Source organism: Miscanthus floridulus, chromosome 6 (assembly GCF_019320115.1).
Source record: "Miscanthus floridulus cultivar M001 chromosome 6, ASM1932011v1, whole genome shotgun sequence".
Classification (NCBI taxonomy): Eukaryota; Viridiplantae; Streptophyta; class Magnoliopsida; order Poales; family Poaceae; genus Miscanthus; species Miscanthus floridulus.
Genome location: NC_089585.1, coordinates 26,267,006 through 26,294,121, shown reverse-complemented (window position 1 = coordinate 26,294,121; position 27,116 = coordinate 26,267,006). Strand labels below are relative to the sequence as shown.

At 46.1% G+C, this 27,116-nt stretch overlaps 2 protein-coding genes across 3 annotated transcripts; both read left to right on the top strand.

Annotated features, from left to right (window-relative positions):
* Nucleotides 1-2,253: 2,253 nt before the first annotated feature.
* Nucleotides 2,254-8,655, top strand: LOC136461906 (protein decapping 5-like). The gene is made up of 8 exons (XM_066461270.1): nt 2,254-2,626; nt 3,016-3,116; nt 4,068-4,148; nt 4,231-5,226; nt 5,841-5,906; nt 7,451-7,645; nt 7,731-7,841; nt 7,909-8,655. The coding sequence occupies exons 1-8, from the start codon at nt 2,410-2,412 to the stop codon at nt 8,098-8,100; spliced, it is 1,959 nt and encodes a 652-aa protein (XP_066317367.1). The 5' UTR covers nt 2,254-2,409; the 3' UTR covers nt 8,101-8,655.
* A 3,275-nt stretch (nt 8,656-11,930) lies between these two features.
* LOC136461905 (uncharacterized) lies at nt 11,931-14,830 on the top strand. Of its 2 annotated transcripts, none has more exons than XM_066461269.1 (4): nt 11,931-13,173; nt 13,420-13,538; nt 13,695-13,835; nt 14,402-14,538. In XM_066461269.1, the coding sequence occupies exons 1-3, from the start codon at nt 12,958-12,960 to the stop codon at nt 13,822-13,824; spliced, it is 465 nt and encodes a 154-aa protein (XP_066317366.1). In that variant the 5' UTR covers nt 11,931-12,957; the 3' UTR covers nt 13,825-13,835; nt 14,402-14,538. The 2 variants fall into 2 exon arrangements, with proteins under 2 accessions (XP_066317366.1, XP_066317365.1); XM_066461268.1 differs by having other exon boundaries at nt 11,939-13,173; nt 13,695-13,820; nt 14,402-14,830.
* The last annotated feature ends 12,286 nt before the right edge of the window (nt 14,831-27,116 follow it).

Here is a 27,116-nt window from a genome sequence, read left to right as displayed (position 1 = left end):
CAACCATGCCCCATCCGTGGGACATGCTTTCCACTTCATTTTCATTTTTGTTTTGCTAAGATCCTTCCATAGTTCCATACAACATACGAGGAACACACGTTGCTTGTCAACACGCTTGCAATTGCCTTGGAGTTTTTGCTACTTTTTTCTAGAGCATGTGCTTTAGGTCCCATTATCGATGGCTGCCTGCAAGAATCACCAAGAATTGCTCCAAACGGTCTGTGATGCCAACGATTACCGCTACAACCCGTGACTCTGTCATCGCGAAGCCGTGGCTCCGTTACTGCATCACGCGGTAGACAAGATCATATCCAAACAAGGCCTTACTCATCTACCCAAAACCAACATTCCCATTTTACATCTAGGAGAAAAGAGGCACAAATTTTGAAGGTTGAGCAGAGGTTTGAAATTTCTAGTTCAGAGTGAAAAGAAACCTTAGTAAAAAGGGCATTTTTTAAACTTGTAGTGTGACGACGATCGATTGATTCAACGTGCAGAAGCATCTAATAGGGATTCTTAGAATCAATTCGAAATGAACTACACTTTTTCTTCCCCACTTATCTTATTAAGCTTTTTTCTTAGCCCACTCAGCGAGAGTCTCACTATTCTCATATTGTAGGCTTAGTTGCTTATTTCATCCAACCCAGCACGCTAGGGTATGTTCGATCCTTTTGCTAGTCACTGTAGTGCCTAGCTAAGCGAAGATTTCAAGCAAGATTGTGTGTTTATGGGGCGTTTGGTTCCGATACCAGCTTGCTTCGCCTTACCTCGTTGGGCAAGGCAAGCCTTGCCAGGCGGGGCGAGCCAGATTGGCTAGCCTAGGCTAGCGAGTATTTTCTTGCCAGCACAAGCCCCGATAGAGCTCGCTAAAACAACCAAACACACAACAATACTGTACAATCTCGCTGGGTAAGGCTGCATAGTACTTAGCAAACTTTCCAAACGTCCCTTCCTTTGCTGGAGCGCACTAAAACCCGTGCAAGCGAGTTTTTCTTTGCTTGTACGAGAAAGCAAAAATAACTTACCTGTTTGAGTAAGTTTTTTTTTTGTTATTCGGATATATAGGGCTAGACAAGGTTAGGCAAAGTACTAATGGCAACCTACTGCGCCAATAATACCTTTTTTATGCTCATGCTTTTACCTCTTTCTACATTTATTTATCTAAAGTGCTGTTTGGTTTAGCGTTTTAAGTCTCTAATAAATTAACAGGGCTGTCTGTTAGCGTTACTTTACGTTTGGTTGGACTAGACCGTATTCGATCACGACATATACGATACGGGCTAGTGTAAAGCCGTTCCTTTCCGATGTCATTCAATTCCACCCCGCTTTTCCACTCCTAGCAGGCGGTAAGCCGACTAAATGCTGAGGTGGAGGAGAGAGGGGAGGAAAGAGAAAAGAAGCGGGCTGTAAGCTTACAGTCGGCTTAGGCATAAAAATCAAGAAAGTCTGTGAGAGAGACAAGTGGGCTATGTATTAACTGTAAAGAGCTAACTACTATATGAGTGGGCTGAGAGAAGGCTACAAAGAACCTTACAGCCAGCAAACCGGCTATATTATTAGCCTTGCTCTTAGCTCTACAGTTGCCGATCATTGCATCGCGCTCCCTCTATGTAAAAAATAAAGTTGTTTTAATTTTGACTACTTATTTTTATAAAGATATTTATTAAAAAATAATATATGTAAATTTTTATGAAAGTATTTTTCAAGACAAATCTATACATATGGTTTTCACATTTTCAAATTCAACAACTTAAAAGTTATTCATGATTTATATTTTCAATGTTTGACTCAAGTCTTGTCCAAAACGACTTCATTTTTTTTTTAAGTACGGAGGGAGTAAAAGATAACATGCGTAGCTGTTCCCACTAACGTTACCGCCTTGTTGTTGAAACAAACAGCACCTTAGTTACTAATGTTGATCCAAAGGAACTCATGTATAAACTTTGGAAGGTTTGATTATTGAACTAGAACTTTCGAAGGTTTGAATTTTCCGTTGATTTTTATGACCGACCAAGCAGAAAGAAATAGAACGAATTGAGATCCTCGACATTGGAAATATGACGTTGGTACTGACAATGGGGAAAATTCCTAACAGCACCGCTGCACGCCTGCTCGTTCATTTCTGCTGCCGGGCTTTCCTCGCACAATGGATCGGACCATCATCATCTTGGGCAAAAGAAATTCGCAGCCTGGGCCCCTTCGCCTCTCCACATCACCTCGCCCATATCCATCCCCGGACCCGAGCCCGTTTTAATAGAGAGCAGCGAGGAGAGCGTGCGCACCAACGGGATCTGAGCATCTGACCGGCCGCTTGCTAGGGTTTCGTCCTCCTCCCCCCTCTCCCTCTCGGCCAGCACCACCTCGCATCCCTAGCCCTAGCCTCGCTCGCCCCGGGATCCCGCGGCGGCCATGGCGGCGGAAGCGCCACCGTCGGCGTCTTCGTCCTCCTCCTCCTCGGCCCAGCGGCCGCCTGCCGCGGCCGCCTCTGGCTCCGGCGGCGGGGCGGCCGGGTCCGCCGAGTCGTACATCGGGAGCCTCATCAGCCTGACCTCCAAGAGCGAGATCAGGTACGAGGGCGTCCTCTACAACATCAACACCGAGGAGTCCAGCATCGGCCTGCGCAATGGTAATTGCTTTCCCTTCTCCAGGGCGCTCGCTCCGCACCCACTGCTGTCATTTTCCTCAGATGCGACTGTTCTAGACCTAGATTTGCAGCACTCTGGTTCGCCCGGCGAGGCGAATCCTTGTCCTCCTACCAATGTCAGGGTCTCAGGGATTAAGGGGAATTCGATTTTTTCCAGTGTTGTATGGTGGAACTATTTTACCCACCTCACTTGCTCCTCGACTCGATTTGTCACCAGTTATTGTTGCGTCTGTTATGTCCTTTCATGCCTGAATCAGTTAAACTTCAGTTTTCAAACTGAGACGTGTGCCGTGTGCGCCTTAGGCCTTAGCTATTGCTTTACTTCAGATGCTGCTGTTATGATCTACATCTGTCGATTCCTTGTTTTGTAGTGCGGTCCTTTGGGACCGAAGGGCGGAAGAAAGACGGAATGCAGATTCCTGCTAGCGACAAAGTTTACGAGTACATCCTCTTTCGGGGAACTGATATCAAGGTATGCGGAGCCATCTACGGGGCTCCAGATGTGATGTTATTTTCATTGTCGCCAATTGAGTGTTGTTCAATGCACACTGTTGATGGTTCTGTCATGCGGGTGCCTGGTCTCTGCTTAATGACCAATACATTCCGTGTTTCAATTATTATGCAGTTTGGCCCATCAGTTTGAGGGTCCAATGGATGCAAAAGCAATAGTGGAATTATGTTCTCACCAAACTAAGCCAAACCCACACGTGGTGTCCATGTTTCTATTTCACTAATTATTGTATTTGCATTCTTTTCCTGTGTTTGTGTCATTAAAATTATTAGAATATAAGATTGCTGATTTGCTGTAAAGTCACTAAGAACATGCTGCTTGAATTGGTTGCCTGCCTACAGTAATATTGCCCACAGGGACACACTTATGTATTTGTTTTAGTCTTTCATACTTACATCCTCTTGAATGTACCATGTGCCAAAACGACCTAGGAAATTTATCTTTTCCTATTTTCCTATTGCTAATTCTATTTTTTTTTTTGTATCATGCACTCTTTGTTGTCTGTTGTTATGTTTCCTCTCTAACCTACCTCAACTTGTTTTTGAGGACTCTGTATATGTTTATTTATATTTCATATGTATCCAACTTAGTACAATAAGCAGACAATTAATATTAGCTATGTGGTAGTTAGTTCTGAATATTTTAGTTCAATATGTGTGGAATCCATAAATGCATATGTGCCATGTACTTATTTAAAATTTCTATTTTGTAATTTCCTTCTCTAAACTTTATGGCATCCATTGATTATTTTGCCTTATGTATTTTGATGTATGAATGGATCCATGTCATGTTTTCAGTGTGCATATTTGAATATGTATATATGTATACTTTTACAGTTTCCTCTTTTAAACTGCCTGCCATTTTTTGATTTATTTAACATTATAATTTACCTGGGTTCCAATAATTCTGCAGGATTTGCAAGTTAAGTCATCACCACCACCGCCGCCACCACCACAAGCTGCTTCCCTGCACAACGATCCTGCCATAATCCAGGTACCGCCATATACCAGTATAAAATAGATAAACTGTTCTCTGTCACTTCATGGCTGCTTAGCTTGCAAACACTGTTCTGCAGTCACATTATTCTCAACCAGCATCAACTTCGTCAAGTTTGCCTTCAGCTGGGGGTGCAGTTTTACCAGACCTCAGCTTCCAGGCAGTTCAATACGGGCTTCAGAGGCCAACTTTTCAGAGTAACCTTCCTCTATACCAACCAGGGAATGCTCCGTGGGGCTCTTCAGTGGCACCTCCTGTAGGAAATGCTCTGTGGGGCTCTTCAGTGGCGCCTCCAGCAGGAAATACTTCAACACTTTCAGTTCCCTCAATGTACTGGCAAGGATACTATGCACCTTCAAGTGGGCTGCCACCTCATTTGCAGCAACCTCCTTTGCTTCAGCCAACACCAGGATTGGCTGTTCCCCAGAATCTCCAATATCCAGGACTAAATCCTTCTTTGTCATCTGGGCCGCAAAAGCTGTCAGAACTCCAACCCTCATTGATGCCACCTATTACTAGTCAAGGTCCTTCGTCAGGTATCCTGCCTGCTACAACAGCTCCTGCTTCTGCTACCTTATTAGCTCCAGAAAGCTCAAAGCCTCTGTTGCCGAACATGGGATCATTGTTTACTCCTGCAACATCTCTTGGTGCAACTTTTCCTTTTCCAAGCCAGCCAACTTCCGTGGCTGAAACTAGTGCAACAGTGTCGCAGAACTTAACTTCATTTGGTAGCAACAAGGCTACTGCTCTTCCAGGCTCAACATTGGCATACCAAACTGTATCTCAGTCTGTTTCTTTAACTGTTACCCCATCTAGCTCAGCCCAAGTGGAGATGCCTGTGCCTTTGTTGGCACCATCAGGTCAACTATTGCAGAACGCATCATCCATGCTTTCATCATCGCACTCCATGCAGGCACCATTACAGGTGGCTCGCAAAGAAGTTAAGCCAGCTGAGCCTAAGGCTAAGGTTGCAGAACCGTTACTACCTGACCCTTTGCTACCAGATCCACCATCACGGGCTCTGCCTGAAAGTAAGGAGCCTATATTACCATTGCCGAAACAGACACCTCAGAAGGTATGTGCGTTTCTACTCATGTCTTCGTGCTTGCAGAGGCAAAGGAGAGATTTTTCAACTGAAAACAGTTGTTAGTTTTTAACCATAAGCAGATGTTTCAGTACATGTTTTGAATTGGTGTTATTCTCGATGACCTGGTGAACCTAGAGCCACAATCTTTTTAAGTTTGAATTTGTGAACTACGAAAATTATTCTGCTGGTCATTACTTTCTTTTTGTTCTGACTTAATCTAATGAAAACCAGTAACATACTAGAATCTTTTTGGTTGATATATATATAAACGTAGAAATATTTTAACAATATGATCAACTGAAAGTTAATCTACAGGATAAGGTAAAGTTGCAGGTTTCCAAAAACTGTGCAACATAGCATGGATTATTATTTTTTGCCGATTTCATACACCTCATTAGCTATGATGCTTTTTAGTGAATGATTAGTTTCCCTTTCTTTCTTTCATACCTTTTCTTGCTTTTGATTTTGAAATACCATGTAGTGAAATTAATGCTTCATGTCTCCTTTGAAGAAAGTTCTTGCTTATCCCATATTTATCTTTGCTTTTATTTAGTATATGTTTTATCATGGATTCATTAAGTTGTGCCTCATTTTGATTTCAGTACAATGGATCTGGTTCGCACAACCATCACAACTTTAGGGGCCGTGGAAGGGGCAGAGGGAGTGCGGTATGTTGATACAATCCACTTTTTTTTTCTTATTTGATCATATTTAATGACAAGGAATGCTAATTTAACCTTATCTCATGGTCCACGTCCCTACCTTTTCCTCTTCATTACTTGTCTGAATGTAATTATTCTATGTTATTTTTAGAAGAGATAATGTTCAGACAATCCTATGCAGCTTTATTTTGTTTTTGTCAACTCTAAAGCATGAAGTTTGACAAATATGACAACTATAATCATTTTTTGATTTGATAATTATAATTTGTTGTTAACAACTTAATATGCACTCCCTCCATTCCAAATTGTAAGTCGTCCTGGCTTTTCTAGATACATAGCTTTTGGTTCGCACCTATCCATTATGTCTATCTAGATACATAATAAAAGATATGTATTAGAAACTCCAGAACGACTTACAATTTGGAACAAGGAGGGAGTACAATTTAGCTGTGTGAGCCTTGTGCATCCTTTGATATTTGTATCAACAGAAAAGCATGTGTACTATAAAACATTGAAGTGGTTTCCTGCTTCACTTTATTAGTTTGCTAGTGAGTTCACACATCGCACAATGTACAATGCACATAAAAGGTCTTTCGGGCAAGCTATTGTGAAATTGCTTGGTAAGCGAGTAACACTACAAACAATTTGTGAGTTGGAAAATGTCACCTTTGACTCGTGATAGGTGGCATACTGATCCCATCAGTGTGTACCTAAGCATGTGTGCTTTGGGTGAGCTGTTGTCTCTTAGAGGACTTGTAGGATGTGACTATTACTCCTACGCTGTGGTTTGTGATCCCTATGCCCATATACCAAGTTTTTCTTGTAGCATATAGTAGGAGTCTCTGCCTTTGACTGTGTACAGAATTTGTGCACCCTTTTGAAGGCCGGGCCTGGTGCAAGCGGTAGAGTCTTACCTCCTGTGACCGGAAGGTCCCGGGTTCGAGTCGCGGTCTCCTCGCATTGCACAGACGAGGGTAAGGCTTGCCACTGACACCCTTCCCCAGACCCCGCACAGAGCGGGAGCTCTCTGCGCTGGGTACACCCTTTTTTTGAGTATGCCGTCTGATATGCATAAGCTGATTCTGGGTCAAAGCTACTCCAAGGACAAACTCTATGACCCCCCCCCCCCCCCCCCCCCCTTCTCCCAAAAAAAAGGACAAACTCTACAAACTCTACAAACCTTTTAGAGTGTACTTTCAGATATTTCTTGTGCAAGTGCCTCTTGCATCATATCTGGGTTGATAAGGTGCACATGGATATCAATGTTCAAACTTCCGTCTTTTGACTAATAACTTCGCCAACACGCCAACAATTTTTAACGATTGTAATAAAAACTTGATACGGTTAGATTTGTAATCAAATGTACTATCCAATGATCATAAGTTTATAATCATAAAAAGGTATAATATATGAAACAAATGAATGGTTAGTGTAAAATGCAATGGTGGGTGTATTTGTATACCTTGGAAAATAATGCTCGGATTGAATATGATTTGTTGTTAAATAGTTAAATGTCAGATTTGTTCATGTTTGTGTCTTTTGCTTTGCAGTTTTCACAGTCTGTAACAGCATTCACTGAAGAATTTGATTTCACGGCCATGAATGAGAAGTTTAACAAAGATGAAGTCTGGGGTCATCTTGGAAAGAAATCCCAGTCAAGGGACAAGGATGGTGAGGTGGGAGATGATGTGTTTGATGAAGACCTGGAGGTTGAGGAAACTGACAACCCAGAGCTAGCTGTTAAGGTTTGATGCTCTTTTATCATTGTTTCAGACATGTTGGTGGTTTTTTCTTTGCAAGGAATCTTAACTTGTCTTGACCTTAATGCAGCCTGTTTATGTCAAGGACGACTTTTTTGATTCCCTCTCTAGTGGAACATTTGGACGTGGAGGGCCAAATGGAAGGGGCAGACCTTCTGAACGGCGTAGAGTAGACACAGAGGTACAGGAACCACCCTTATTCTTGAGTTTCCACTGTTACTGCTTTACTCATTGTTATTGGTGTGCAGACGTTTGGCGAATTTCCAAGGCACAGGCAGCCTTATCGTGGTGGCGCCCGAGGTTACCGTGGTGGTGGGCGTTCCCGTGGTTCGTATTATGGTGGCAGAGGCTATGGAAACACAGGGACGGGTGGCTATGGAAACACAGGGACAGGTGGCCCTGGAAATTCGTATCCTCACCGTGGCTATGGGAGAGATTGATTATAGCAGAAATGTGCTGGCAACCATACTTGCGGGTGTCATAGTTGTTTACCACATGCATGATGCATCCCTTACTATTCAACAAATAAATGGAACTTACCACCATGTCACTTGGGTGTTCCTTTGTCCAGACAAGGCCTGTAGCTTTTGGTCATTGACGTGGCACACCTGTGTTCTGTAGGAGAGTTACGAGTAGATGAGCAGCTGATGCTTGATAGGTATAAGCTTGTGGCCCTTGATGTGCATACCTTGCGCTTGGGATTTAGTTGTATAGGCCGATCTCAATGCAGGCATGCAACGCCGTGCCTAGCTCAGTAACTTTTTCCTTTCACAAAGTTTAGACGTGTTATCTGTTGTGTTGGTGGTAGTGTGTAACTTTGAAAATTTTACCGCTTATCTTAAGTTTTCAACTGTATCATGAACAGAAAGATCTGTGCTGTTGCAGTTCATCTTTATTAGCTTGTGATGAGATGCTGCTTTCAGTATAACAGGTATTTCTTCTTTTCGCTGTAGCTTTTAACCCCCGAAGAATTCAGAGCTTTTGTTGAATGCAAAGATGCAGTATGCTAATAAGTTTGGGTCCATGGGTTAGTTGTTCTTTCCTCTTTGGTAAGCTATGATATTCATTCGGCCTGTAGGGTTGGTATCTTAATGGTTGGTTGGAGTGGAGTGGCGCTGAGTTGGTTCATCAATGGTGTGCCGACCTCTGCCCCACGGGAACGGGTGCTGCTTGCCTGCCTGTTGGATAAGGCGACCACTAGTCCACTACCCATTCGGTGCGAGATGGGTGGGTTAGAATTTGCTGTAGGATGCCCACAGATTCTGCAAACGGATGAGGGAGAGACACCATGATAAGCCCTGTTGCCAGGGCCATGTTCCGAGCATAATGATCAGGGGCTGGGGCCGACTTTGCCCAATGTCGGCGCTACGAGCCCGCCGAACTAGGGCCTAGCGGTTCCGTTCAACACTAGTACCTGTTGTACTTGGGGCGTTGGGATATCGGCGGCCAACTTTTGCCGCCACCGAAGGGTTGAGAGTTCACATGCACCCAGTACCGGCACCGGGCACGAGAAAGCAAGCAGCGCACACGTAAACAGCAGAAATGTCTTCTTTTCCTTTATTTTGGTTTTGTCACGCGCCAAAGATGCTGTGATCATCCTTTTGGGCATGCCTCCGGTCAAAGTTCAAAATATTAGTGCGGCCTTTGGCAGTAGCACGAAATCAAGTGTTGGTGACCAGGCTAGTGCTAATTTTCATTTGCTTCCGTAGCACCGTAGGTAGCAACGACCGAACTTGACGTGCCTGCACCTGACAGCCTGAGCCCAGCGGCGAGGAACCAACTGACCGAACCGTGAAAAGCGAGGTCAGGAAGTGAGGCCGTGGCGGGCACGAATGGCGTGTGTGGTCGGTGGTAGGTTCCTCCGGTGGTCCAGTCCAGCCATGGATGGATGCAGTGCAGATGACACCATCCGTCGCGGGCGGCGAGCACGCACACGTGCGGAGCAGGACAACAGCAGCAACGAAAACACCAGCGCAGGAAAAAAGCTGATTATGCCAATCGCCATGGCATGGCCCTCTTGGTTCTACTATCCTTGTTGCTCTCTCTGTCATTTAGCGAGGAGAGGAGAGGGCGGCCGAATCTCGTGTTGAGGAAGGTGGTCGCAGGTGCCGCTCACGGTGGGGACGGAGGCGACTCACGCACGGCGGCTCTCACCCGCGGTGGTGCTTGCCCGCGGCGGCGCTCGCGAGGCGGCGGACGAAGGGGCCGCGCCGCGAAGGGGCCGCGCGCCTCGCCGGAGCTCGCAGCTCGGTGGCCGGCCACGGGGAAGACGAAGACGGAGGAGTAGGCGGCACCGGGTGGAAGAAGAGGAGAAACTGGGGTTCACTGTTGGAGAATGAAGGTTTTGGGTGCGTGACCCTTTTCCTGTACGTGACTCAAATCATGAAATATGTCTCATGTATGCGTCGTTGCTATTGGAGTCAATCTTACTGAAGACACAATTACGGTGCAATCGAGAAGTAGGAGTATATGAGGAAGCCTTCAGCATGTTCGCTTCTTGGTTTCAGCCAGGACTTATCAGCCAACCAATAGTGTTTTTCTCTCACAACAAACCAGCACCAGCCGAGCTTATCAGCCCAGAAACCAACCAGCGAACACGGGGGCGAAGCTACATAGTAGCTTGTGGGTGCCCATGCACCCACAGAAATTTAAAAAACCTCTATTAGGAATAAATTTTTACCATGGTTGTAGATCAAATTTTTACACCAACAAGAGAAAGACACCCCCTCTAATTTACTCTGGCTTCGCCACTGAGCGAACAGACCCTTGACTGATCGGTAGAGATGGCTGTAGGCTGTTGGCCTGTTGCTATTTTTGCCTGCTGGCTACTGTTCCCAGGTTCCATTTTCTCTCACAAATAACAACACCATTACACACACCGAATACCTGCCGTATGGCCCGAGCCGATGCGAGCTGTTGCATGTAACGCGATTTTTTTTAGAGTTTAAGAGCATATGCCCCGGCCTTTCAATTAAAATCAAAAGACCACGAGTTATTACAGTTCATGTAGTTTAACGCCAACAGCAGTACGTGTCCGCCAGGACTATGAAAGACACTCTAATTCCACTCTGATAACAAAATAACAGCACTCATCACAATTACAGACATCAGAACACCGAGCCGCTTCACGCCACGTTCATCGACTCGTTCAGAGTTGTCCACCATGGTAACTCCACCATCTTCTGATCAGCCGACAGATCCTTCAGACTTCCATACTCCCAGATCTCCTCTTCAGTCACACCCTTGTGAAACTTCAGGTGGTGTCTCGGTGAACAAAAGGTAGACGAAGTATCCTGCCTGCCCAGCAGACGTAATCATATTCAACACACAGTTTCTCTTGTTACTCAACCAGAGCTTCCCTACATCTAACATACTCTCAATATAAGTACAGTCTAAAGCTTCTGAGATGATTTTCCAACACTGTTTGGCTATAGCACAATCAAAAAAGAGATGATGAATGTTTTCTTTTTCTATGCAGAACAGACAATTATCATCTTCTACTTTTCGTCTCTTGGCCAGATTATCCCTATTCATGTAACGCGATTTTTTTATAGGTAAAGGATTCCGTTAGTTATAAGCAAAATACATAGATGGGATTCCCTCAAAAAAACAAAAAAAATACAGAGATGGGGGCATATTGGTCCCATCGATGGCCGTACAGGATATTCAGTTGTTCAGCGAGTGCTTTTTTTAGAGCGTTTTCCACCGATGTCAGCCAGCCATATTAGATACAGTAAGCTGATTTATCGTGAGAGGAAACATCGTTCCATGACTGATAAGCCAGGTTGATAAGTCCAATCGAACATAGTCCTAGAAACAAATAAAGCCAATTACTGTATCTAATAAAGAAGGGCGGGTCTGGTGCAAGCGGTAGAGTCTTACCGCATGTGACAGGAAGGTCCCGGATTCGAGTCGCGGTCTTCTCGTATTGTACAGGCGAGGATAAAACTTGCCACTGACATCTTTTTTCAGACCCCGCACAGAGCGGGAGCTCTCTCCACTGTATCTAACAAAAACTATTGAGAAGTAGCAACGCAACCATGTATGTGTTGCATATTTATATTTGTTTATATCTGTAGCATGACATGAGGCACTACCATCTACGCACATTTCTTTCAAGCAACTCCACCTAACGAACCAACTGCTACACTAGCCAACTCTACAATACTCCATTTACAATTGTATTGCAATATACTATTTATAATTTTACTATCATCTGCTACTAGTACTAGTACATATATTAAATGTGAAAAGGAAAACTTGAATTGAGACGAAACCGAATCCGACCGGGTCTCACGACTCGCGCATCTGACGCTATCACACCGAGGGGATGTTCTGACCATTTCTTGGCCTGGCTTTCGCTGAAGGTCACACAAAAAAGAGCTGCGATTTGCTGCCTGTTGTTGGTAACATGAAGCAACAAGATTCCGGCCAAAACCGATGCCGTAATCCACTGCTAACCTCTTTCGCGTGACTGGTAAACACCCCTACTGTACTGTGTTGCGTCGCGTGCACAGCGTCGAGTAAAAGGGCACCATACGCCACGCAACGCATGCCCACACGCCCACACACACTGCAACACCAAAGTGAATAAGCCAACAGGGCTCAGGTTACAGACAAGAAGCAAAATGATGAGCGTCCAAACAGTAACAGCCAAGCAATAATGTAAGATTGTGCTCTCCGTGCCATGAATATGCTTTGACATGGCGTGGCCATGGTGGGATGACACACACATGTACAGGTCACCCTTTCAGTTTCAATCTCAATTCGTGTATAATAGTAGTTAGGAATAGGAGCTGTATATCAGTAAGTTAACAAGACGAGAGGGGACCTACCCCCCATCCTTGGCTGCAGCTGCAACCTCCTCCTACCTCCTTGGCTTCTCTATCACCTCCTCCTCTGGTCTGGTCCCCTTGCCAGCATGCCAGCCTCATCAACGTTTCTTAACTCTAGCTAGCTAGACAGTAGCCACAGCTCCTCTCTGCTCTAGCTATAATCCTCTACAGTGTCGCCATTAGCTGTTAGCTGCCTAAGCTGCTCACCTAGTGTGTAGAGTGTAGTTTGTGTACATGCTTAGTTAGTTCATCCCTGACCTAACATACGAGTGCTGAGGCAAGAAAGACTGGAGCTTAATTTCGTCCCAAAGGGAATCGGCCGCCATGGATAATCAGCCAACAACCTCAAAGGAAATTGGTTGCTTGCTAGGAGCCTAGGAGTAGGAGGAGGAGGAGGTTGTTGGCTCCAGCAATCGTGAGGGGAGGCCGGAGCCCGGAGGCGGCGGGCGCGAGGTTGTATGTATGGAGAGCCAGCGGGTGGTGGTGGTCGTGGAGGACGCGGCAGCCGCGCGGTCGGCGCTGCAGTGGGCCGTCGGCAACTTCATCCGCAGCAGCGACTCCATCACGCTGCTCCACGTCTGCCCGCCCGCGCGGTCGCGCCGGAAGCGCCGCCGCCTCCGCCTCGGCGGCTTCCAGCTCGCGCTCGCCTTCAAGGACCTCTGCAACGGCATCGCCGAGGTACGTACTGGTCTTTCGATCGTCACGATTCACGGGCAGTTGGATTTTGGGTTGGTACTTGGTAGGATAGTCGGTCGCCGGGGCTTGGCACCGAACACCGAAAGCAATTAATCGGCCGGCGTGATGTTGCTGTCGCTGTCCCGCGCCAGCGGCGGCGAAAGCGCCGCTGTTGTTGTTGTTGTTCAGCGTCAGTCTCGTGGTCGACGTATACGGCTGACGACCCAGAGGATCGATCGGATGTTGCAGGCCAAGGTGGAGATCGTGGTGACGGAGGGGGAGCTCGGGGAGACGGTGGTGGCCACGGTAAACAAGCTCGGCGCCACCACGCTCGTCGTCGGCCTCCACGACAAGAGCTTCCTCTACAGGTGAGCCTGAGCTCGCGTGATCGAAACCGATCGAATGCGATGGAGGTGGCCTGTTTGGGTTTCGTGATGAATTCGTTCGTGTTCTGAACTCTGAACATGCAGCTTGCCCCTCCAACCCAGTCGCCTGAATCTTTCGCTTGTTTCTTTACGGTGCAGGGCGCCGAGCCAGTACAGCAGAGTCCGGAGCCTGGGCTGCAGGGTCCTCGCCGTCCGGCAGCACGCCACGGCGCGGGTCGGCTTCTTGAACGCCGAGCTCACCCAGATCGAGACCGTCAACTTGCAGTAAGCACGCCACCTGTATGTCTGCACTTTGAACGTCGCAAACAAATCGGGTCGCTCGACTGTTCTAGTAGCATGTTGGTTTGGTTTGTTGGCTACCATCTACTAGCATGCATCGGGTTTCTTCAGAAATCAGAATAGAAAACAACGGGCGGGCAATGTGCAATGGGTTGGTTCAGCTGCTAAACATGACATCCTTGGATTCCTGGGCTCTGATCGAGATTAGGTAACTTGGACATCGTGCGGTTTGAAATTTATGATAAATTATGCCTAGGTGCTTCCAAATTCCAAATGGAGTTGGCCCACTCTGACGACTTGAATACATTGCAACTCTGGAAATTCGTTAAGGCGTTCAGGGTGCCTCCGTGCCTGCCCTGACGAATCGAGCCCTTTTCGTGTGTCGCTATGCTAGTTCACTAATTCCAAATGCCATAGCTTTCGTGCTTGATCATTCATCCATTATTAAATAAAAGTTTAAAAGCAAGCAGTACGCTGATAAAGATACAGTTTTCAGTTTGAGTGTTGTCTGGCTCTCTGACTGCTACAACGCCACTGACTTATTGGTCGATAAACAATTTTTGCAGCATACCACCACCAAAGATCCCGTTTCCGATGTTCACGCTTCCCCTTGGCGTGATATGGAGAAGATCGAAGCGGAGAAAGTGATGCCTGCCGCTGCGGCGGTGCGATTGCGAACAAGACGACGGAGCTCCTTCCGTTTCTGTCGGGGGAGCAGCACGGCAGGCTGAGCTGAGCCTGTCCTGAGTTCCTGACGGGTAGTTGATACAGATACACTACAGGCATGCATACACATCAAGATTCAAGGGGATAGCAAATCTGCGTATTGACATATAATTGTAATGACAGCGGCAGGCACAGAATGTAGAGAGGAAGGGTATACTACTCCAACTCCGACCTGTACTTGTATTAGTGAATCGACAGGTTGGTTTCCTGAGAACCAGATTAGTCATTTTGTTTTCTGAAAAGAAGAATGAGTGAGCAAAATTAGGGGACTACTGGATCTGATGTTAAGTTTGTGCTTCTCACGATCGACCTAAGTCCCTGTTATCTTTAATCATCTTCATTAGGAAAGTGCTATAGACTTGAAGCCGACCAAAATTAGACTAAACCTTGTTACCTGTCCAGTCATCTTCTTTAGAGAAGTGATAATGCTTAGGAGCGGACGTCCGTCCGACGGGACGACGTTTTCTGGGCCTGCGCGGCCCGTTAACAGGCCTGTTTCTTTGCGTCTCCCCATCTCTCTCAAACGGCAAAATATCACTCACTCACATGCGCGTCCATCGCGTGCGGCTGCGTGTGCGCTCGCTGCTCGGCTACTGCCGTCTTCTCTGCCGCGCACCCTAAACCATGCGCCCGCTCCAGCTCGCTGTGCGCCGCGCCCCGCTGCTGCACGCCGTGTCCCGTCCCCCACACGCACCATGGTGCTGCTTGGGTGCCGTCGCCGCCGTCGTTCCCCACCACAAGGTCGTGACTGCTGCCGACGCCGTGGCCACCGTGACGCACGACTTTAGCAAGGAAATGTTGCAATGAAAGCGCATGTTGCAAGCACATGCTTCAAGTATTTCAGACATTTCAGAGGTATGCTACAATTGTTTCGTATGGATATTGTAAAAGTAGATCGGTGATGTTGCAAGTGTTTTAGAGGGATGTTGCAAGTGTTTCAGAGGTGCTGTTCAAAATGTTTCATCTGTTCTAAACGTATGTTGTAAGCGTTCCGATCTGGATGTTGCATATGTTTCACACATATGTTCCAACAATATGTTCCAAATATTTCAGTTGTTTTAGTCTTATGTTGCAATAAGTGTTTTGATGTTACAAGTTGCAAGTGTTTTTATCTGATGTTGCATATGTTTCACACATATGTTGCAAGCGTATGTTTTAGATGTTTCGTCTATTTTCATACGGATGTTGCATTCAAGTGTTTCATGTTGCACGTGTTTCATATTGTTCGGAATCAAGGGGCGCGGGGAGTGATGGTGGCACGGCACGGGCGGTGGGTAATAATGGGCGAGAAGAGCTAGGGGCCGACGGACGGGGCACGTGGCGTGCCGGTGTCCTGCGGACGGGGCACACTGGGGGACGCCGGTTGGGGCGCGACGGGGTGGGGTGCGTGTGTGGGACGGGGTGAATGGCCTCGAATCGAGGCGGACAGGGCGAGCTACGCGTGCGAGGCAAGTCGTGTGGACACGCGGACACTGTGACAGGATGGGTGCACGTGCGGGGTGGGAATAAAATCAGTGCACGGGGCAGGCGGCGTGGACGTCTAGACGCGTCCTCGCACCGTCCAGACGCTAGTCGCTCTGTTAGAGAAGTATTATTATATGGACTTAAACATCACCAAAGACGGACTAAACCCTGTTTCTTGTCCTTGGGCGGCGTGATCAGGCAGCACAGACACAGCAACCATGTTAGTTCCTGTCGACCCCAGGCACCTACCTAGCTTATTGCCTTACGTGGTCAAAACAAATTGTTGAGTTTCAACATGAGTCATCATCTTTTCTAGAGGTGTCCATCCCTCCATCCTCTTAGCCTCACTTGTCATCTAAAACCCCATCGCAACTCAAATATAGTTATATTTCGACATTATAAAGCTACCCCATTTGTTACAAATTATACACTTCACTTTGGTTTTATCCTCAGTCAAACCATATTTTAACTCTAACCAAGTTTTTAGAAAAGTTTTACTAACATCTATAAGTTCAAATAAGTAAACTATGAAAAACAGATCTCATGTAGTATCTAATGAAACTATTGAAGCTGGCATATGTTAGTGTATCCTAAAATAAATTGGGGCTCTTACATTTCTACCCCTGTGTTTGTATCGAAATTGTGATTTTGTCTTTTTTTTGTGAATTTACCTCTACGATTTTAAAACGAATCACCTGTTTGCCCCTACTCTGTCATCCTCCCTTAATGGTGCTAAATTTTATACAAAGGACAGAAATGCCCATGCAATTCTGCCCCTGTTTATGTCTATTTGTGATTTTACCCCTGATTTAGAATTAAACATTTATATTGTACATGTTGACAAAAATGATTTAATTTGGTCAAATATATTTGGCACGACTTGCAATTATTTTAATTCAGATTTAATATTGAACAAATTCAAAATATTAGATTTAATACTGAAAAAATACTCAAAATATTTGGCACAACTTGCAAGCCGCGTCTGCCTGCTAGGGCTGGCTGTTCCCGCCGGGACTGGGCCGGGGCAGAGGTGCTCGCTGGGGAGGAGAGGACCGGGGCGGGGGAGGCTAGAACAGGGAACATCGGGGCTGTCCGGGTATGCCGCCGCCAAGGCCACGCCCGCCGGGACTGGGCAGGGGCGTAGGTGCTCGTAGGAGAGGAGAGGACCGGGGCGAGGGAGGTCGGAGCAGGGCGAAGGACAGGGCCGTGCCCGCCGCTGTCGGAGCCGCCGGAGCTGGGTCAGTTGCGAGGAGACCAGCGGCCGGGCACCGCCATCGCCTGGCGCGTGAGCGACTAGAGCCGGGCCTGCCCCCGCGCGTGCACCCTTGCACCTCGGAAGTGCCGCCACACCACGTAGGAGTAGAGCCGCGGCCGCGTCTCGAGTTTTGGATGAGGAAGAGCCATACAAGGATAAGGGGCAGTGTGGTCATTTTGGCTTTCCTCTTCTGGTTTGAATTTTTTTAATTCATCTATTCCCTGTCCATTTGACGCCCATCCAAAGCAAGAGCAAACAGACAGTTCATTTCAAAATAATAGGGGTAAAAACACAAAGTTGAAAAAGCAGGGGCAAAATCATAATTAGAGTACTGAACAAGGGCAAGAACGCAATTTTCTCAAATAAATTTGATCAAAGTCAGAAAAATTTAAATGAAGTCGAAGTTAAAATGAGGTATAAATTAAAATAGAGGGAGTATATTCGATGAGAGTGTGACATGTGAGCCCGAGTTGGTTTCGGTCCTGAGAGCATGAACATGGTAGTTGTCGCGAATGAGTAAGCCCAGCCCAGCGCAGCCCAGGAGCCCAAGAGGGAGCCGGCGGCTGGCTCGCGGCCGCCCACCGAGCCGCTCCGCGCCGTCCGATTCACTAGTCAGCATCACAAGGAAGGCTCGGGCTCGTTTGCTGGAACCCAAATCGGCCAAACCCTAGCTCGCTCGCTCGCTGGCGGGATCGGCGCCGTCACCGGCTCGTCGCCCCTTCATTTCCCCTCCTCCTCGTCGGCTCCCCCGACCTGTGTCTTCCGTCACCCATCTCGAGCGGCGGCTCGGCTCCCGCCCGCACCCCCCTCGCCGGCGCCGTTGCACCCTGCCAGTCCACGGATCGGCTCGCCCCCCGCGCCCCCCAATCAATCTCCTCGCTCAGGTACTACCCGCCATTCTTCCTGCCCTCTCCTTCGCTTCGGCCTCGCGAGTCGCTGAGCCCGAAATGACCAGGATCCTTTTGCGATTTTGCCTTGTTCAAGATAAAACTCTTCGATTCTTTTCGCCGAATCTGTCTGATCTCATCAAGTTGATGTCGCAGAAATGTTTTCCTACTGAAATAAAGTTTGTCAATTTCACTCTCCGTGCATAACAATTAGTTCTGAAGGATTCATATGCTGGCGAATTGCTCGTCGAATCTGACTGATCCTGCTATGGCGCCTTGCTCTCCTTTCCGCAGCGGACACGCCGGGCATATGGAACTCAGAAATGTTTTCCTACTGAAATAAAGTTTGTCAATTTCACTCTCCGTGCATAACAATTAGTTCTGAAGGATTCATATGCTGACGAATTGCTCGTCGAATCTGACTGATCCTGCTATGGCGCCTTGCTCTCCTTTCCGCAGCGGACACACCGGGGGCATAGGGAACTCAGAAATGTTTTCCTACTGAAATAAAGTTTGTCAATTTCACTCTCCGTGCATAACAATTAGTTCTGAAGGATTCATATGCTGACGAATTGCTCGTCGAATCTGACTGATCCTGCTATGGCGCCTTGCTCTCCTTTCCGCAGCGGACACACCGGGCATGGGGAACTCGACTCTCACCGACATGACGCTGCTGCCCGGCGTCGAGCCGGTCGTGGCTGGCCTGGCCGCCGGCTCCTCCTCCCCGGGCCAGGAGGGCAAGGCTAGGAAGAAGCCCATGAAGTCCCTCTACCTCAAGTTCTTCGACACCGCGCCCGACGGCAAGTCCCGCATCTGCAGGCTCTGCAGGAAGAGCTACTGCATGACCACTGCCACGGGTAAGTGTGTCTGTTGTGTTCCCAGCACGCGACAATGTTCTATGGCTGATTCAGTGCTGTTTACAGTGTTTATGAGCTTTCAACTCTTGGGTTGCGTCAGAGTAAGGATGTGATGTCAGGTGTGTGTGTGTGTGTGTGTGTGTGTGAAACAGAGGCGAAGCCAGGATAAAATGTCACCGGCGATTCAAGCACACAGTACTTACTTTTAGCTTATGATACTGGAGTATAATACTTCCTTTAGTTGTGTTGCATGGAAATCAACGGATATGATATTAGCCAACTCAAATTCTAAAGAATTCTTAGGATTCAAAGTAGTAATAGTAAGTTATTTAGAATTTGCCTCATTAAAACACACCTAATTTAATTATATAAGCTGAAGTCAATAACTTGATTTAAGCAATCGTCAATATAGTCATCCTCACGCCCTCCAAAACGCCGGTTGCGCTACCCTTCCCCACCTCCGAAATAACTAGATCACTTGTCTGCATAAATGGTTGTGTAGCCCATCTATACAATAGTATTATACAATAGTATAAATATTGTATAAAAGACGTGCAATCTGAAATCTCCGACCTCTCTCACAAAACACTGTTCCGGGCACAGTAAACGCGCGGTGTACAGTACCGGGTTTTCATAAACAGTAACCGGATACGATGAACAGTATTCGACCCGTTACGGAACAGTACCAGCCTTTTTTTTTAAACGGCCCAGTACCAACCTTTTTTTCCCCACTGTTGCCCGCGCAAAGCGCGGGGTTGCCTGCTAGTTTACACAACGTTTAAACGCTACACGGGGGAAGCGGCACATATTTTTCTTAGAAAAGTAATTTTTATTTTGGTCTCTTCATAAGTTTTACTCATTACCTTTCATTATTTCGGTTCTAGACTTCTAGCCTCCGGCTCATTAAAACATGCTCGCAAAAAAGCAAACATTAAAAAGGAGACAAAATGCAAACTCAAACTTGCATGACGTCTTGCTGGAATGAGGAAAAGCATGGCAGCAAGCTCTTAATTTGCTAGAAGTAACAACAAAATATGATGTAATGCTATTTGGTGTTTACTTCTTCTATATAACTGAAAAGCTGAAAAAGATAATCATATCCTTATTCATCAATCGGTGATTAAGGAATTCTAAAAGAATACAATGTACTTCTGTAACACAAGCAACAAATGGGGGATTAGTGAACTCTAAAAATCGAGAAATCGGATTCTTATTTGTCAACTTTAGTTGCTAAATTGGGGATCTGGGCCTTTGGGGTTACCTCATCTAGGTTCTTTGGTAGAGGAGACGAGAGCCTCCTCGCAGTCACTCCTAGCCGCCAGGACGATGCATTTACGATGAGTGGTGTGCCGCCTGACGACGGGAGGCGAGAAGCCGAGAACGAAACGCAGAATAGTCTTGGACTGGTGGAGGGGACTAGTCAGGGAGAGGAATCGCCGATCTAGCAAAGGCCAAGCATTTTGGGCTCCAGCTGTGCTAGTGCTGCATGTCCAAGAACTGAGCTATTGTCTACTGGGCTTGCCGCTTGCCTTTGGCCCTTGCGTCTTGTGTAGTGCGTTGCAAGGCTGGCCGGCTAGACCCTGCCACGCTGGGCTGCTGGGCGCTGCTTGTCTGGCTGTGCTCTACTGGGGACCAGGTTCAAGCTATTTTTTGGCAGGGGTCTTGGCTGGCCAAAATTCGTATTGTACGAGAGGTGGTCGTTGAGTCGTCGGGGTCGGCCGACCCTAATCACATAACATAGCTTCGCCCCTAGTGGGAAATTGTTTTGCAAGAGGCATAGCCGCATAGACAGGGTTTCCAGTATTTGCAGCGTTCACTTTTGTTTTCGGCACTTGAGCCGGCCTAAAGATCACTTAGAGCATTTCTCTGTTGCCTATTTCTAGGAAAACACATAGGCCAAAGAAAATATTTTTATGATTATGATAAGCACCAAATATGATTTTTTGGAGTTACTAGTTGCCGCATAAGAATATAATTTGTATACATGCACCATAGGCACTAATATGCTTTTGCATGACTGTGTGCAGGGAATTTGGGAAAGCATCTTAATAACCGCCACCCTGGTTATCACCAACTTCCTGAGGGCGTCAGCTTCACTACCCAGAGTACCATAGAGGCTACCATGCTTAATAGAAACAAGAAACCTCATGTTCCTGTGCGAGCTCGGGCTCAAGCTCAGCCTCAAGTTCAAGTTCAAGTTCAAGCTCAATCTCAAGTTCAAGACCAAGCTCAACCTAAACTACGGTCTCAACCTAAAACGAAAGCAACGATTGATGTTGACCATGTCAACTGGTTACTTCTTAGGTGGCTTATCAGTGCCTCCCTTCCACCTTCCACTCTCGAAGATAATATGCTTATTGATAGCTGCAAGTACTTGAGCTCGTCTGTCAGGCTCTGGCCAAAAGAAAAGGTTCAAGAAATTATCCTTGAAGTCTTCAGAAGTATGAAGGAGGACATCAAGGAAACTCTGCATTGTATCAGTTCCCGGCTCTCTGTGACTTTGGACTTTTGGACTTCGTACGAGAAAATTGTATACATGTCCGTCAAATGCCATTGGATTGATGAAAACTGGGTCTCGCAGAAAGTTCTACTTGATGTGTGTAGAGTCCCATACCCATCCACTGGTTCTAAGGTTTTTCAAGTTCTAATGGATATCTTGGTCATGTATAACATCGATTCAAGAATCCTTGCTTGCACACACAATAACAGCCAACGCTCAATACATGCTTGTCAGGAGTTCGCACAGGAGCTTGAGTCCCGTAAACTCCCCTTTTGTTACATTCCTTGTGCTGCTAGAACACTGAAGACCATCATTGAAGCAGGACTGGAGAATGTGAATGTGAAACCAATTTTGTCCAAGATCCGTGAGTTTATTCTTCACATCAATTCAAACCAGGAGATGATGGAGGATTTTAAGCACTGGACTGAAGTTTATCAAGAAGGCTCATGGAAACTCCCCTTTGACCATTCAGCAAATTGGAACAGCGATTATAATATGCTTGATGTGGTAAAGAAGGTAATGCATAGTCCATTCATGTACATTTGGGGTTTGCTACTGTACTCCCAAATAACCGTGAGCCGTTCATTTAATTAGATCGTATGGTCATTATTATCTATTACCTCCTAGGTGAAATATATATTTATATAATTATTTATTTTATAAAATAGGATAAATAAGGAAAGTTTATCTCTAAAGAATCTTTCTTCTAGATTCTAATTGATGCATGCATGATTTGTTGGATGTGACAAATCTTTTTATTTTAGAACTTTGATGACATGATATATTTTAATTTTGCATGTAGCGTATGTTAGGCTGTGACGTGACATTTTTTTAAAGATGTGGTTGATCTTTCTGTACACTAACATGATTAACGTGACATGTATATACATTTTGACCACCACTTTGTACGTTAACATATATATGGACGATGATTTGTGTGTTTTTGTGTAAATTTTTACCACTTTAAGACAAAAAAAATATTAACATAACATTGTATAGATGATGAACCCGCTGGAAAAAAAAATCTTTTAAATCCTGTCATAATTGGTATACAACTTTGACCTTGTAACATGATAGACTCATATGTGTGTGAACAGAAACTGTAGCCTCCAACTCATGATGCGCTCACACGATGGTGCACTTGAAGCATGCACACCGAGCAATTTTAGGAAGGAATGGATGCGCGTGATGTATGCACGCCGAGTAGATTAGGGAGGTGGGCTTGATTACCTGGTTTTTGTTTTCTGTTTTTCTAACTATAATTATTAATTATTTTGTGTTCTAAAAATCAAGGGTCCAGATTTATTTGAGATCTTACCTTCTCAAAAGTAATGGGAGTACCATAGCAAACCCCTGTACATTTTTACCATGCTGATGCTCTGTTGTTTAACTCTTCAGTTCTGTATACCCTGTTTCTTTAATTTTAGGCTCCTAACGCAATAGAGAACACCATCAAGAAGGTTGAAGAGCTCTTTGGACCAAGGGATTGGGTTCTGACTACTGCAGAGAAGTCAGTGATCGATTTGTTGCACTCATACCTTGAACCATTCTTCAAAACTACTACCAACCTTTGTAATTGCAAGCTACGAACTCTTGGGCTGGTCTTCTTCTTCATGGACCATGTCTTTGAGTTGATCAATCTGTGTCATGGCAGCAGCCACCAAGAATGGCTCAAGAACTTTGCTGGTGACATGTCCGAGACAGCTAAAAAGTTCACATCTGAAGCTTACAACATCTACACCTTCACAGCCGCAATTCTTGATCCAAGGATCAAGGGAGAGCTCATCCCTGAAACCCTGAACTCCAGGAGCAACTTGGAAGATGCAAGGAACCATTTTGTCCGGGACTACAGCAGCACCTTCCAAGCTGTTGGAAATGGTCATGGTGCTCAGGACACCACGGAGGATGCTGGCGCATTCTCCTTTGCTGAAGAGATTATTCGCAAACGGCGTCGGGTGAGCATGACCACTGCTGCTGATGAGCTCTCGCAGTATCTCGCAGAGCCCCCTGCACCGATTTCCACTGATGCCCTTGAATGGTGGAGGGGCCATTCCTCCCGCTATCCACGTCTCTCCCTGATGGCCCGAGACTTTCTGGCAATTCAGGGGACCTCATTGGATCCTGAAGAACTGTTCACAAGTAAAGGGGACAACATCCACAAGCAGCAGTACTGCCTTCCTGTTAGTAGCATGCAGGCCATAATATGCATGAAGTCATGGATGCAAAGTGGGTACCAGTTCAATTTTCAGTCGACTATCATAGATTTTGAGAGATTGGTCGAATCTGCTACTGCTCCTGATGATATCGATGGTTCTAGCCTTCACAGCTAAATGCATATTCAGCAATCAAGAACCCCGGAATAGTTCTTTGGTTTATGTTTTTCTTTTTCTTAGGTGCTCATCATGTAAATAGTCCTTAGAACTTGTAAATAGTCCTTAGTCCTTAGTGTTGTCTCCTGCAAAACCCAGGGTTAGAACTACCGCGAGCAGCTTGCCCTTGCATAATCTTTTTGATCCATTGTGGTAGTGACCAACCATGTAGCTGCAATTTATTTCTGTCTCTTGAAGAGGCCATGCCTTCATACCAAGAGGTAATTTTGCTTAATCTTGACGTTTTATTTTCTGGTATACTAGTTCTGTATCTCTAGCCGTGGAGCAGTGTTGCCTTTTGCAGTTCACTTCAGTTTTAGTTACCTATTGAGTTACAGCCTGTTCGGTTGGCTGGTTCGTATCGTTGCTGGTTCGTGAAGAAGTACTGCTGGCTGGTTTGTGTGAGAGAAAAATACTGTTCCGGCTGAAAATTTACGATCGTTTACGACAAGCCACAGCCAAACGAACAGGCTGTTAACACCGCGCGAGCGTAGTGGGTGCTCAAATTAGCAGCAGTAGTTCGACCAGTGATGCTCCAAAGAATATAATCGGTCTGTTCGCTGATTGGTTTCTAGGCTGATAAGCTCGGCTGGTGTTGGTTTGTTGTGAGAGAAAAACACTGTTGGCTGGCTGATAAGACCTGGCTGAAACCAACAAACGAACAGGCTGAATCAGTGCAATATAATGGGCGATTATGCACTTGTTTTGTCATTCTGTTGGGTTATTTGCAGATCCAGATCATTTGCTACCACAGTGCTCCAATAATTTTGTCACACAAAAAGATAGGCATCTGAGTCAAAAAGACATGGCGTGTTCACAAGTATGCATTAAATTCATGTGATTTTTCTCAATTGTTTTCTGTTGCAATTTGCGAACAGAGGAGAAAGCAAATTGAACTTTGGAAGACAAGTGTCGATAGAATATCGTCGGCATTCCTCCGAGGGGTATCCCACGAAGGTAGATTGATCGGCAGAGGTGCGTGTAATCAAGAATAAAAAGACAACAGAGACACAAGAGTTACATAGGTTCGGACCATCAGCACGACGTAATACCATACTCCTGTGGTCTGTTGGTTTATATTGGCTATCGTATAATATTACGTGTGTGATTGGATGTGGGATGGGGCATGCCGACTAGGGGACCCCTGCCCCTCCTTATATACATTGGAGGGGTAGGGTTACAAGAAAAGTATTCTAGTCGGTTACATGGCAAGTATTAGATTACAATATCTGTTGTATCCGATCAAATCTTCTAGATGTCTTGCAGCGTATGTCGAGCAGTGCCGGGCGCCGCAAGTCTTGAATCTTGTGGGCTGGACCGTCCCTGACCGTGCGGCCCATGTCCCTTGCCGTGGGTACCTAGGGTTATACCCCCCCATAGTTAGTCCCCGAGTGCCTTGTATCCTTTGAGCAGCGCCGTCTTAAACAAGTCCGACCAGTTTGACGTGAAGCCGACCAGTTTAACTGGTGATCCGAGCAGTGGAAGTCGAAGCCAACCAATTTAACTAGTGACCTGGGCGGTAAAAATCAAAGTCAACTAGTTTAACTGGTGACCTAGGCGGTGAAAGTCAATGCCAACCAGTTTAACTGGTGACCTAGGCGATGAAAATCAAAGCCGACCAGTTTAACTGGTGACCTAGGCGGTGAAAGTCAAAGTCGACCAGTTTAACTGGTGACCTAGGCGGTGAAAATCAAAGCCGACCAGTTTAACTGGTGACCTGGGCGGTGAAAGTCAATGTCGACCAGTTTAACTGGTTAGGAGACCTTAGACTTAGCCAAGTAAGGCTTGCCAGAAGGATGTAAGGGGTTCAAGATAAAATTTGAAAATTCTTCCCCTTAGGAGAAGTATAGCCACTTAGACTCCGTCAACAAGGAGGGTAAATCAAGAAATAAGCACTACATTCACCGCCAGGTGAAGTGTAGCCACTTAGTCCCTGAGCCTGCCAGTAGGTGAAGTAGTCACGTGGTGCCAGGGTCCAAAGTAGTAGTCTTCAGGAAACTAGTGTAAAAATAAATACCGTCATCACAAGATGACATGTATACACGTAGTCCCCGAGCCTGCTGAAAGATGAAGAATGAATCTTGAAGTAGGGTCAAAGAAAAGAAGTCTGAAAGCTTACCGACGTCATCTAACATGCGCATATCAAGATCCTAGACATGCTGCCCAAGATCAGCACCCTAATCCGAACTGCATAGAGCAACTTGATAGCACACCAATGAGACGTAGCAAGATTCGACCACCAAGGGAGTCCCCATCTTAGCTGGTGATGCTTGCACGAAGAATCCGAACACCGTGGAGTCCCTAGCGTAGCTGACGATGAAGCCCATGCGATGAGCAGTCCAAACACTAAGGAGTTCCCAGCTTAGCTGGCGAGCCCCTAGCATAGCGGACGATGAAGCAACGGACTATCCGACTAGTTGGTTAGTGAAGAATCAAGCACCGAGCAGCCCAACCAACTGGTCGACGGCGAAGTGAGCACCAAGTAGAAGTGAACGCTGAACAGTCCGACTAGCTGGTCGGCGATGAAGTCCATGAACCTAGCGGTCCGACCAGTTGATCGGTGGAGAAGTCCGAAGGCCAGGTGATGCGACCACCCAGACGATGATCCTGTAATAAATATGTAGAATGAGTAGTACATGATGAAAGGATCAAGATACCCAAGCGAGGCGGTGAATTGGGCTAATTCTAAATTTTATGCAATAATTAAGTCCTACACTTAGCCCACTTCACCCCTTATGCCTAGAATGTGTTTCTATTATTCTACCGCATAAAAGTTTTGCACCATAGGTTCCAATCCTACTCTAGCATGACAATTCTAGAAATGTAAAGACATGAAATGAATTGCTCAAATGTAAATGCTCAAAGTAAAGAGAGAGAAAGGAACATGACAATGTTTTCCCGAGGTATCAGAGAGTTGCCACTCCCCACTAGTCCTCGTTGGAGCACCCGCACAAGGGTGTAGCTCCCCCTTGATCCATGCAAGGATCAAGTGCTTTCTATGGGCTGATTCTTTGACACTCCGTCGTGGTGAATCGCCCTTAACCGCTCACAACATGACTTGGGTCATCCATAAGCTCCATCAGATGATCACCAAGCTCCCAATCACCACCAAGCCGTCTAGGTGATGGCGATCACCAAGAGTAACAAGCACAAACTCTCACTTAACCAAGACAAGCCTAATGAGAAAGGTGGATGCACACTTGCTACTCTCTATTCACTAATG